General features: G+C 41.1%; 1 protein-coding gene and 1 long non-coding RNA gene across 2 annotated transcripts; one reads left to right on the plus strand and one right to left on the minus strand.

The window, feature by feature from the left end:
- Nucleotides 1-3,169: 3,169 nt before the first annotated feature.
- Nucleotides 3,170-7,957, plus strand: LOC143493438 (homeobox protein OTX1 A-like). Its single transcript, XM_076991864.1, has 4 exons — nt 3,170-3,479; nt 5,318-5,489; nt 5,708-5,859; nt 6,398-7,957. Exons 2-4 carry the CDS (start codon nt 5,393-5,395, stop codon nt 7,196-7,198), a joined length of 1,050 nt encoding a protein of 349 aa, XP_076847979.1. The 5' UTR covers nt 3,170-3,479; nt 5,318-5,392; the 3' UTR covers nt 7,199-7,957.
- A 1,265-nt stretch (nt 7,958-9,222) lies between these two features.
- On the minus strand, nt 9,223-11,333 carry LOC143493452 (uncharacterized). Its single transcript, XR_013125442.1, has 3 exons — nt 11,241-11,333; nt 9,837-9,920; nt 9,223-9,358 (listed from the first exon to the last, which is right to left on the minus strand). It is a non-coding gene; the product is annotated as an uncharacterized LOC143493452 (long non-coding RNA).
- Between the last annotated feature and the right edge of the window lie 432 nt (nt 11,334-11,765).

Genomic DNA, 11,765 nt, shown 5'->3' on the forward strand with positions numbered 1-11,765 from the left:
CACCCCTGCAGTGCAGTTTCCTACGTCCTGGGTCACCACCGCGCACACTGCGTGTGCATATAACAGGAGGAGAGGTGTTCATTTGGGGAGCACAGTCTCACACAGGGCCAAACCCATGATGCTCAGTTCTGTGCTCAGTGTGCTAGGCCTGGGAGACCCAAAAGCCCACAATGTAACTCAAGAGAAAGTTCCTGTTATACATATGTTTTAAAACGTAATGTATTATCTATGTGTTTAATTCGAATTAGAAGCTGTGTGTGTGTGTGTGTGTGCGTGTGTGCGTGCGTGCGTGCGTGTGTGTGTGTGTGCATGCGATGAGAGATTTTTATGCATGTTATTCAGAAGACAAAAATTATTCAAAATTGTAAAAGAAGTAATTCAACGTCTCACAAAACTAGTTTGTGAATAACTCCCATTTGTGACGTGTGTGTGGGGGGTGGGGGTTTGTGCGTGATCGCGTGCCTATGAAATTTTGCATCTGTTTTGTTTTTCAAGAAAACCAAAAACAAAAGAAACGTGTCTGTGTGTAGCTTACGTGAGTGAAAGAAAGTTCGGTTTATATATCTAATCGTAGGACTAAGCACTAAAAACACAATATCCTAAATATGAGCTTTTAATATTAACGTTTTCTATCTGCTGAATACTTGCTTTTATAGTTGGATTAATTACACGCCATTAGTACGCAAAACATTAGAGATAGTTTTTAAATGTTCATTATTTATAGTCTAATTTATTTGATTTTGGGAGTTTTTAAGCTATTCAAAGTTGTTACGTGATTATTAACACAGTCTACATTATGACGCAAAATAGCTCAACGCTTCTCTTCCGCTACAAGAAGACAATCATATAAAGTTTCATTACCGGATTTTCACTTCTTATTTTCATTCTAAAATGCCCTGCTTTGACTCTGTGTTGGAAGGAGCAATATAGGTATTTAATGCGAATACACATTCGAACAAACTAATTGTATCTGGACTGACAACACATCATTCATTATGCTAATGGATGGTAGTTGTGATTTCAAGAAACAGCTTCGCAGGAATTAAGTCCGTGTGTATTGACAAGTCACTGAGATGCCGGTGCTCTGTTTAACAAACATTTTACGGTGCAAACAACATCATTTATTTTAGCCTACTGTTTAATTTAGATTCAATTATTTTTATATCTTGGGTTTAAAATTATTGTAAAATTCTGTGGGTACCATCAAACAATTTATTGTATTTTGCAGTCTATAAAAACTTCAGGCCTAATTTGAATTAAACGAAGCAACAGAAACTGAACATACAGTTCCAACGACTTATTTTGTTGATTTCTGACTGACTGAAATGTATTTTCGCGATACCAGCAAAACACTCAAAAAACCACATTAAATAAAATCTTTATTTTAAAGTACTTGCATATTGCGTTAATGCAGAACCTTTCATAATTCATTATAAATTGTAGGTTTAAAAATTAATTGCAGTCTAGTGACAACTTGAACATGTGTTTCTTACGTGTATATAATGATGAGAAATTACTTTTTTATAATCGGCGAAGAAACAAAAACAAAAAGTAGAGAAAAAAGAGAGTAGGAAAGAACGAAACGAGATTTTTATTGGCTTCTCTCCACGTTACAAACTCCATGGTTCCTCCAAAGCACCCGCGGTAATGGATTGCTGGTGTGTGTATTACGCACGGAAGAAGACGGTTCCCGCAGGTGTTGAGCTGGCCGATCTTAAAGAGGCTACAGCCAGAAGAGGAGGGTGTTTAAAAAAACTGTAACAAAGATAAACCTATCTTCGCGCTCATGCTTTCTGACAACTTGGGGATTTAGCGGGGATTTTATGCATCATCGTTTTAATAAGTACCGACAATTTACAAGAAGTACGCCAATCCCGGGCCGGGCCAAAGAGACCAATCACCCCGGCTAGCACACATCCCTTTAGTTCCCCTGATCCCGCGGCTTTACCGGCTTAGCGCCGAGGAAACTCTTCGTCAGGTCGGGATTAGACAAATACTCTCGCAACAATAGACCAGGGCCACTGGATATCTTGAAACATTGGTTATCGATTCCATCGTCTGTAACCAGCTTTTTTGGGAAGAACTTTTAAAATATACAATAAATATATAAATTGATACATTAACTAATTCATTTAATAAATTGGTTAATTAATCTTGCATTGTGTTCCTTTTTAGGTGTCGGGATTGGATCCTGCTGTCGCTTGGAGACTGTCTTGCACAAAATGCCTGCTCCATCAAATAACTTTTTAGAAATTATAAACTAATTTGTTACGCTAAACAAACGTACATTCATTCTTATAATGTAAGCCTACTTTAGACCAACAGATAACTTTTCCTTACTTCAGGTGTATTAATAGGCCTATCTGTTTCTTAAAATGTATCATTTTCTGCTTGAAGGAAATTTGACTATATAAGAAAGATGATTATTTTATTCGATTTGTTCTATAAAATGTGCAATTCTTTTAACTATATTTGATTTGGTTGTATTTTACGAGATCGGATAAAAACGTTTAAACAAATACGTTTAAACAAATTATTCAATATGAATCACATATCATGTGCAATTTAACTTTCTTTTTTATTTGAACACAAGAAACATAATCAGGTTTGTCTAAAAACAAATTACGCATTCATTCTTGATGAAATGTGTACTGAAGTGGCGAACATTTGCAGAGTTAGTTAAGCGGTCTTTATCACCACAGTGTTCGCCACACATCACTAGGCCGAGGACATTATCACTTCACTTCAGCATAATTTATTTATTGAGATACTCCAATGAATTAAATTGCTAATTTTGAATCTTTTAAAACCTTTACGCCATAGGCTCTTATTAACGGACGACTATTGTAATGTATGATAAATGTTTTCTTAAACTGATGTTTACCAACATTGTCAGTCATGCTGATTGAGTATTAGTGAAATAAAAGTTTTGTTTCGTTACAGTTACGATGTTTGGGTAACGCACCAACTCTGTAGGTTCAAATAAAAAGTGTATTACAATAGTTTTACGAAAGATTCGCTCTTTCGCCGTGTAAGTTAATTTGTCGTCACGTTTAAGGGGAGGGGTCACTTTGCCTTTCTTGTTCGTGAGTGGCTAGATCACTCGCCTGTAAGGAAGTAATATGCTTTTTGATTGGTTGGGATGGGCGGTTTCGCAGGTATCTTTTACTCATAGACGAACAGGGCATCAAAAAAGTGATCAATCTCAATTCGTCAACATTGGCAATCACCTTAGCATAGCGCGAGACGCGTGTGTAAGATGAGTTCGAGACATCTACTCATTTTAAGCGACAACGATTGATTAAATGCTAAATATTAAAGGAGTACTTTTATGGCAGCGCGGTACTGGGGTCAAGTCTTGACCACAGTACTTCCTTAATTTATTTTGGTTGTAAACAGTTCGCTAACAGACCTCAATTGCCCGATAGTCCGGTGGATGTTGTCTGCGCATAGTGGATAAATAAGCAAAACATATCTAGGTAAGATCATTCTTTCGTTTGTTCATTTGTTATTATATTTATTTATGTATTTTTATATATTGCTATGTGACTTTTATTTTAGAAATGTCTTAAAAGAACTCAAATTACAGCATTGGCTACTCGCGAGGCTCTAGTGTTGTATAATTAGTTAAAAGTAAAATAAATCTTGCGAATAGCCACAAGTAAATAGATTATGACTTCTCCCGTAGTTTTCAGCAATCTGTACATAAAAGAGCAAACTTTTGTTTCGTGAGGCGCAAAAAAGTGTGATCTCTTTCACCGAATCCCTCGGAAGTGAGTGCATATTACACGCATTGCAAATTCGATTATGTTTTGAAACTTGTTAGTTTATTATATGTTTAAAATAGTGTTCGAGTGTCAGTATCACATGCTTGAAAACAAATTTAATCTATTCGGGCAACTCAAACATATGCGTGAAGCGAAAGGGTAAGTTTGGCTTTTGGGGGTTGTCATTTATTTAGTCGATAAGACTTATTCTGCATGGAGTCCCCTCCGGGCCCAATGTAAATGGTTAAGAGGGATGATTGGCGCAGTTGCTGTTAATTTACATCTGGTTAAACCCCGTCTGTGGAAGCACAGTGGATTCTATAGGCCGCTTTGAAATCCTGCGTTATCTGCGTGGCATTAGTGGGGCTATTCATAGGAATGAGAGCCAGAGAAAAGCGCACCATGTCATTTACCAAACCTTTGTCTTAATACATTTGTACTTATACTCTATAACAATGGTAGAGAAACGAAGTTCGTTCCTCCCAAATAATTTCGATCTGACGCAGTAAAGCTTACGCGGCGCGTCCCGCGTTCAACTTGGGCCCTCGAGGAAGAAGCCACTGAAGGAATAATTTAAAAAGTGTTATTACAAGTGTTGTTTGTCTAATCACTGCATTTGTTTCCTTGTTTACTATAAAAGTTACTGGAATACGTATGAACGTTCTCGTGCGCACTTATCTTTGCCTCGTAGTGACCAAATGTTTAGTGGTCTAAGAAAGTTCCTAATAATTTTGATGTTGGATCTGAAGTTGTAGACGTTTAACTTTATCTTCGTTATGAACGTGATATCGAGAGTCCGATGTATTCGATAATGTAATTGCCTTAATTTGTCAGCGAGAGTTCGTGGCTGCTTGTAATTGACAAAGTTTTCACTTTTTGCAATATTGTTTGGTATTTTTGTAGGCTATTCAGCAACGTGTATAACTGACATATTCTGGAGCATCGAGATTAAGAATTTTGATCATTGCAAACCGAAATGATCAAAAACTTCTAAGTGCCGCTTCTCTCCAGCTACAGACAGGCCGTGACGTGTAAACGGCCAATTAGTCTTTGAAGTTCTCTTGATTATTCGAGTGTGAAAAGCGTGAATGTGGAGGCGAGGATGCTGGTCTTATTTCTACTTGATCTGAGCCTAACGACAACTTTCTTTTTTCTTTTTTCTTTCAAAAACTGCCGCGTTTCGATTGTTTTTCACCCGGGATAATTACGATCACCCAAGATAATTATGTTCACCCGAGATAATTGTTTGAAGTTGCCTTTCTGGCTTGGCTTTGAGTTCATGATAAAATCTTCACAATAATTAAATCAATGTGCTATTATTTAAATATTATATTTTAGCTTTATTGAATTTCGAATGGCCAAAATAAGTTCTGACCTGTGATTTAAACTTTTTTTGAGGGTAGGCTGAACCGCTTTGCATCTGAACTGCTGATGCAAACCTCGACTGATATTATTTACTTTTACACATAGTCGCCATTTAATCAACACATTATTTCCTCATATTATTTGCAATTTATTTTATATCTAATCAGCGCTGTTTTATCTTTTAGGTTTTTGCGCGTGCTAAACACCGGGGGAATACAACTTTTCGGCGCGGACGCCTTTGTCCCGTGTGCGCTGCTAGAATGATGTCATACCTCAAGCAGGGCCCGTACGCCATGAACGGCCTGGGGCTCGGGAGCGCGACCATGGATCTGCTCCATCCTTCGGTTGGATATCCGGGTAAACTACAGATTTTACGTAGTTTCTCTGCGTGAAGAATACGCGTTTTATACGTTTGTGTGAATTTCCATTTAGTGCAGTAAGTTAGGGAAGTTTAAAAAAGTATTGCACGTGCAAATAAAACTGAAGTTTGCTATTTGTTCAAGATGAGTGATTATGTACGTTATTTACAGAACATTGACCCTGTTTTGTTGTTGTTTGCTTGTTTGTTTTTAAAGCAAACCCTCGAAAACAGAGAAGGGAGAGGACCACTTTCACGCGCACTCAGTTGGACATTTTAGAGTGCCTGTTTGCCAAGACGCGGTACCCGGACATTTTCATGCGCGAGGAAGTAGCTTTGAAAATCAATTTACCAGAGTCTAGAGTGCAGGTATGGTTTTTGGAAGTTCATTTTGGTCGCACTTTTCAAATATCTCTACTGGCGATCAAAGTGGGCCCATACGACTTTTAAATTTGTTTGAATTTAAACGTTTTTCTTTCACATACAGAGACACACATTCACACACCAATTCTAATATGATTTCATGCTGCAGATCTTATTTTTGACAATACACTTTAATTAGAAAGATGTGAAGCACACACACACACACACACACACACGTTTAGACTACATATCCAGGTTACATATAAAGGCCTTAAGGAATTTTGCTATCATGCATCATAATACAGTGCTCCCTGTAGCACTGAAGAACTGAATGAGAGTTAGCCGGTCTCTGCTAGTTTTCATACATGAATAGTAGCATTAACATTTTTTAGATTAAATATCCCCTGAAGGGGGCATTAAGCTCTTAAGTATGTGTGTGTGTGTTTGTGTGTGTGTGTGTGTGTGTGTGTGTGTGTGTGTGTGTGTGTGTGTGTGTGTGTGTGTGGGTGTGGGTGTTGATCGTTGTTTCTCTCTTTTTGGGTAGGTGTGGTTTAAGAACAGAAGAGCCAAATGTCGTCAGCAACAACAGAGTGGCAGCAGCACTAAAATTCGCCCGGCGAAGAAGAAAGCCTCCCCATCACGGGAGAGTCCTGGCTCAGAGAGCAGCGGGCAGTTCACCCCACCGGCCATCTCCAGCACCAACTCATCTTCATCATCCTCTTCCTCCTCCTCCTCAGCTTCTGGTCTGGGCGGCCTGGGGTTGAGCAGTGCTGCTGCCTCAGGGGCCACGCCCGTTTCATCCATATGGAGCCCCGCCCCCATCTCACCTCTTCCAGCCCCGCCCACTCTCCCGGACCCTGCACCCCCCACCAGTGCCTCTTGCATGCAGCGTGGTGTTTCCGGGGCACCCGGAGTGCCTTCATACCCCGTGTCCTACAACCAGACACCCGGATATGCCCAGGGCTACCCCGGAACTACTTCCGGGTCATACTTCGGAAGCATGGATTGTAGTTCCTACCTGGCTCCAGTGCACAGCCATCCCCACCACCCACACTCACACCACCCACAGCTGAGCTCCATGACGGGCAGCGGGGTGTCCGGCCACCACACGCACCACCCGCACCACCCGCATCACCTCGGGCAGAGCAACGGGCACCACCACCCTCACCCACACCAGGGCTACGGCGGCACGGTGCTGCCGTTCACGTCAACAGACTGTGTGGATTACAAAGACTACAAAGACCAAGCTGCTGCCGCGTCGTCATGGAAACTGAACTTCAGCTCGGCCGCGGCGGACTGCTTGGACTACAAAGACCAGGCCGCCTGGCGCTTTCAGGTCTTGTGAGGAGTTTTTTTTTTGTAAGAATTGATGCCTGTTTTATTATTATTTTTGTTGTTGTTGAAACGTTGTTTTTTTTTTTTTTTTTGCTGCCCCAAAAGAAAAACTTTTTTGTTACTTTAAAGACATGAAAAGGAGCGTGATTTTGGAGACCCACTCTGCAAAATGGATTTAAACTGAAAAGGACAAAAAAGAAGAAAAAACATTATGTGGAGATGTTCTGGTGGTAGATGATTGGTCGGAAGCCAAAGGTGTTTTGGAGCGAGCGATAATATAACTACCTTTCCCGCCTTACCACAGACCAGCGTTAGGACGCTGAAGACTAGTTTTCTTTCTGTAAGCCCTCACCAAAGTTTCTCTCTCTCAAAAAACTTTTGTTTTCTCTCCCCCAAAAGGCTATAACGTATACCCTCGTTGACCACGCTTTAATAGGCTGTAATCTGGCGTTTGAAAGACAAAATACGAATCTGAAACATGCCGTCAAGAACCTTCTTCTAGGAAACTTGACGCATCATCTTGACGGGAGCGAGGCGTCCATTCTGAGTCTCACTTGGGCTTTTCTGTGTCTATGAAGGCAATGATACATATTATGTCTCTTATATTGTCCTACGATAAATAAATGTGAATCCAACCTTGTTTGTTCCTGTAAAATGAGCAAATACATTTTGCATTATGTATATTAAAATACGTTTTAAACTGAGTTTTGCTTTTGTTTAAGATGCAGTAAACTGGAGGTTAAGTGGATACAGGTTCTCCAAAACATAACGAAGTATTTCAGTGCAATATACAAAAAATATATCTGTCGCTAATCAACAGTGTTTATAAAGAAAATAGATGTAAAACTTTTGTCCCTTTCCCGTAAAAAAAGTTGTATTTGAATGTCAACAGATAAAGTTTCGTTAAAATGTGCTAATTGGTCCAAGTAGAAAACCTACAATTTTACAGTGTGGATTAAGTTTCACACTCAAAATATAAGGCTTTACACCACAGATTATTTTTACGCTAAAGCCGTACGATTTTACAGTACGGATTTAGACACTAAAGCTAAACGAATTTGTTGAAAGATTTTACAGAGGATCGCTGAAAACGCACACTGGATTAAACCTCCGCAGCCTGACTAAATAAATCTGTGTGCTTATTTAATCAAATAGTGTAATTTAAACTTGTGTTGTGGTGATGTATGAGCCCGTACGACCTCCCCTGTTAGCGTGTAGCTTAGTGTATGCGTAAGAATGCGGCATTACGAATGAATAATAAATTAATTAAATGAAAAAAGTTTTTGCGTGTGGACAAAGCGATCAAAGAATTCACAAATGACGAAAATGGCATTAAGTCATATCATCACACAAATACACACGTATTAGCATCTCGAAAAACAACTGGGCCATGTAGAAATTTGTTTATCCAACGAAAAAGGGACAAATCACGATTTTAATTAACAACTTGCAGAGACTCCCGCCCTGCGCGCTTCCCGCGCCTCGCAGCTGGGTAAACAGGTTTTCTTAAACATAGCGGTCGTGTTTGGTCTGCGATATGTGTTTGTATGTTTGCCTAGTTGAGTCCCACTGAGGGTTTTTTCTGAACACAATCCGACTGATTGACAAACAGCTCGGGATTTGGAACAACGGCATCATACAGCGTTGCTAATCAGTGACCATGCTAAAGGCAACACTGGTCAGCAGCGATCCAAACACCTGTTTCCAACTTCACCACTGTGTTATAAATCATTAATTGATTAGACACCGTATAACAGTCCTCAGCGCATTTTCGCTTTATCATTGACAGTGTGAAGACAGTATTACTGCTTTATTCTATCTTTTTTCTTTCTTTCTTTCTTTCTTTCTTTCTTTCTTTCTTTCTTTCTTTCTTTCTTAATATCATTGAAGTCCATCATCTGATCAGTGTTGTCATGCCAAATTCAAGGTGTCCTTGTAAGAAGTGCTGATGACACTGAAGTGCTCCTACTCTCTCTCTCTCTCTCTCTCTCTCTCTCTCTCTCATTCTCTCGCTGTGTGTGTCCCTCTGTGTGTGTGCCTGCGTGTGTGTTTAAATAATTCACACAGTGAGAGAGTGTGGCTACTTCTCTGATTGCACTACAACCTGTGGCTGACCTGTCTGTTGCCTTCACGACTCACTGAGGCATGACACCACCAGGCCTCCGCCTGTCTGCTCCACAGAGGGAGAGAGGGATGGAGGAAGAGAAGCAGAGAAAGAGAGGGGGAGGAGAGGGAAAGAGAGATAGAGATGGAGAGAGAGGGAAACAGAGGGAGAGAAAGAGAGAGAGAGAAGACCAACGATCAACAGAGGCTTAAGAATGACCATCAGATTTTGGCACCTACCAACATACACTGAATCTGTGCCATCTCCACACACACACACACACACACACACACACACACACACACACACACACACACACACACACACACACACACACACATGCATACACACACACACACGTACACACACACACACACACACACACACACACACACACACACACACACACACACATGCTGGCAACAGAATGGAGGCCTGTCGCTACTCATTGCGATTATTGCACATTCGGTGTTACTGCAACACGTCCACAGATGCACTGCAGCATCAGGATCAGCGCCCCTAACACGGGGTTTCCTACACCCACCTGCAGGGGCAGGAGGCCGGCCCTGTTTGTACTCCACCTTCACCTTGCCGTGAACTGAGTGTGTCAGAGCAAGGAAAACAACACCTAAAACCAGAAACAGATCAACATACACACACACACACACACACACACACACACACACACACACACACACACACACACACACACACACACACACACACACACACACACACACACACAGAGTGGCAGTGGGATTTGAGAACAGACAAGATAATAAAATAACCTCGTTTCTACTTTTCTCAGTCAGAGAATTTTGTCATATAATTTGCTATAGTAATATAAGTAAAAAAGTAAATTAATACTTAGGCAGTGAGATGTGTAATAATTGCAAGGCTAACTGACTAACACTCCTGATGAATATGCTTCCCATGAAAGCCCTCCCCAGTACGTCTCTCCTTCTTGTGTAATGTTCCCAGCTTTACCAGACAAACTCCTACAGGAAACCTGCATCCTACCTCGTATGTCACTCAACCCAACCACTCAAACTAACCACTCAAACCAACCTCACAACTACCCAACCACTCAAATCAACCACATAACCACTCAACCCAACCACTCAAAATAACCACTCAAACCAACCTCACAATTACCCAACCACTCAAATCAACCATACAACCACTCAAACCAAACACATAACCACTCAAATCAACCACACAACCACTCAACCCAACCACTCAAACTAACCACTCAAATCAACCTCACAACTACCCAACCACTCAAATCAACCACATAACCACTCAAACCAAACACATAACCACTCAAATCAACCACACAACCACTCAAACCAAACACATAGCCACTCAAATCAACCACACAACCACTCAAACCAAACACATAACCACTCAAACCAACCACTCAAACTAACCACTCAAACTAACCACACAACTACCCAACCACTCAAACTAACCACCCAACCACTCAACCCAACCACACACCCACTCAACAACTCAAACCAACCGCCCAACCACTCAAACCAACCACACAACCACTCAATCCAACCACACAACTACACAACCGCTCAATCACTCAACCCAAGCACTCAAAACAACCACACAACCGTCCAACTACTGAAACCACACAACTCAACCACTCAAACCACACAACCACACAACCACTCAACCACACAACCCAACCACTCAAAACAACCACACAAACACTCAACCACTCAAACCAACCACTCAACCACTCTACCCAAACATTTAACCACACAAACTAATCACTCAACCCAACCACATAACTACCTAACCACCGAACCACACAACCCAACCACTCAAGCACACAACCCAACCACTCAACTACACTACCCAAACCCAAATGCTCAAACCAACCACTCAACCATAATCCAGCAGGAGAAGAGAGAGATACCATCGCCAGCCTTCTCACCCACTGTGAACTGGAGACGATCGGACTGGGCAGGGTGTGGCACAGCTGCGCCTCAAACCCGAATCCTGGCTGTAGGGGGCACAGCAGGTCCTCTCTGGGTTCACCCTTGCAGTGAGAATATGACACACGATTTGAATAATGAATGAATGTCACTCGACATTAAAACGTTATTGATTTACTCTGGTCGTGGTAAATGAATGTTTCATGTTTACTGGTGCCATCTGGATCAGGCGGGGCTTTGCTAACAAGGGGTGCCAAAATGAGAAGAAGACAAAATAGTGAGTGAAGGTGTGTGCAGTGTGGTTTTAGGAACATGTGCTCACATTTTTACACACACGGATGAATGCGCTGTGGTTTTCATGCTGTGGTTTTGTTACTGATTTACTGTCATTTGTGATTTCATTGCTGGTTGAAGTGCTGCGTACAAGTGTGAAAAGGTTGAGATGAATGTTGACTCATATGACCAGTCTAGTGCCATCTCAACAGTCATCTGAACTAACCTATATCCTCTATGAACAGACACTC

This window comes from Brachyhypopomus gauderio, unplaced genomic scaffold, assembly GCF_052324685.1.
Source record: "Brachyhypopomus gauderio isolate BG-103 unplaced genomic scaffold, BGAUD_0.2 sc86, whole genome shotgun sequence".
NCBI lineage: Eukaryota > Metazoa > Chordata > Actinopteri > Gymnotiformes > Hypopomidae > Brachyhypopomus > Brachyhypopomus gauderio.

Coding starts and splice junctions, on each gene's coding strand:
- LOC143493438 (XM_076991864.1), top strand. CDS start 5,393: ATGATGTCATACCTCAAGCAGGGCCCGTACGCCATGAACGGCCTGGGG. Junction 5,490..5,707: donor TCCTTCGGTTGGATATCCGG/GTAAACTACAGA, acceptor TTGTTTTTAAAG/CAAACCCTCGAAAACAGAGA. Junction 5,860..6,397: donor TACCAGAGTCTAGAGTGCAG/GTATGGTTTTTG, acceptor CTTTTTGGGTAG/GTGTGGTTTAAGAACAGAAG.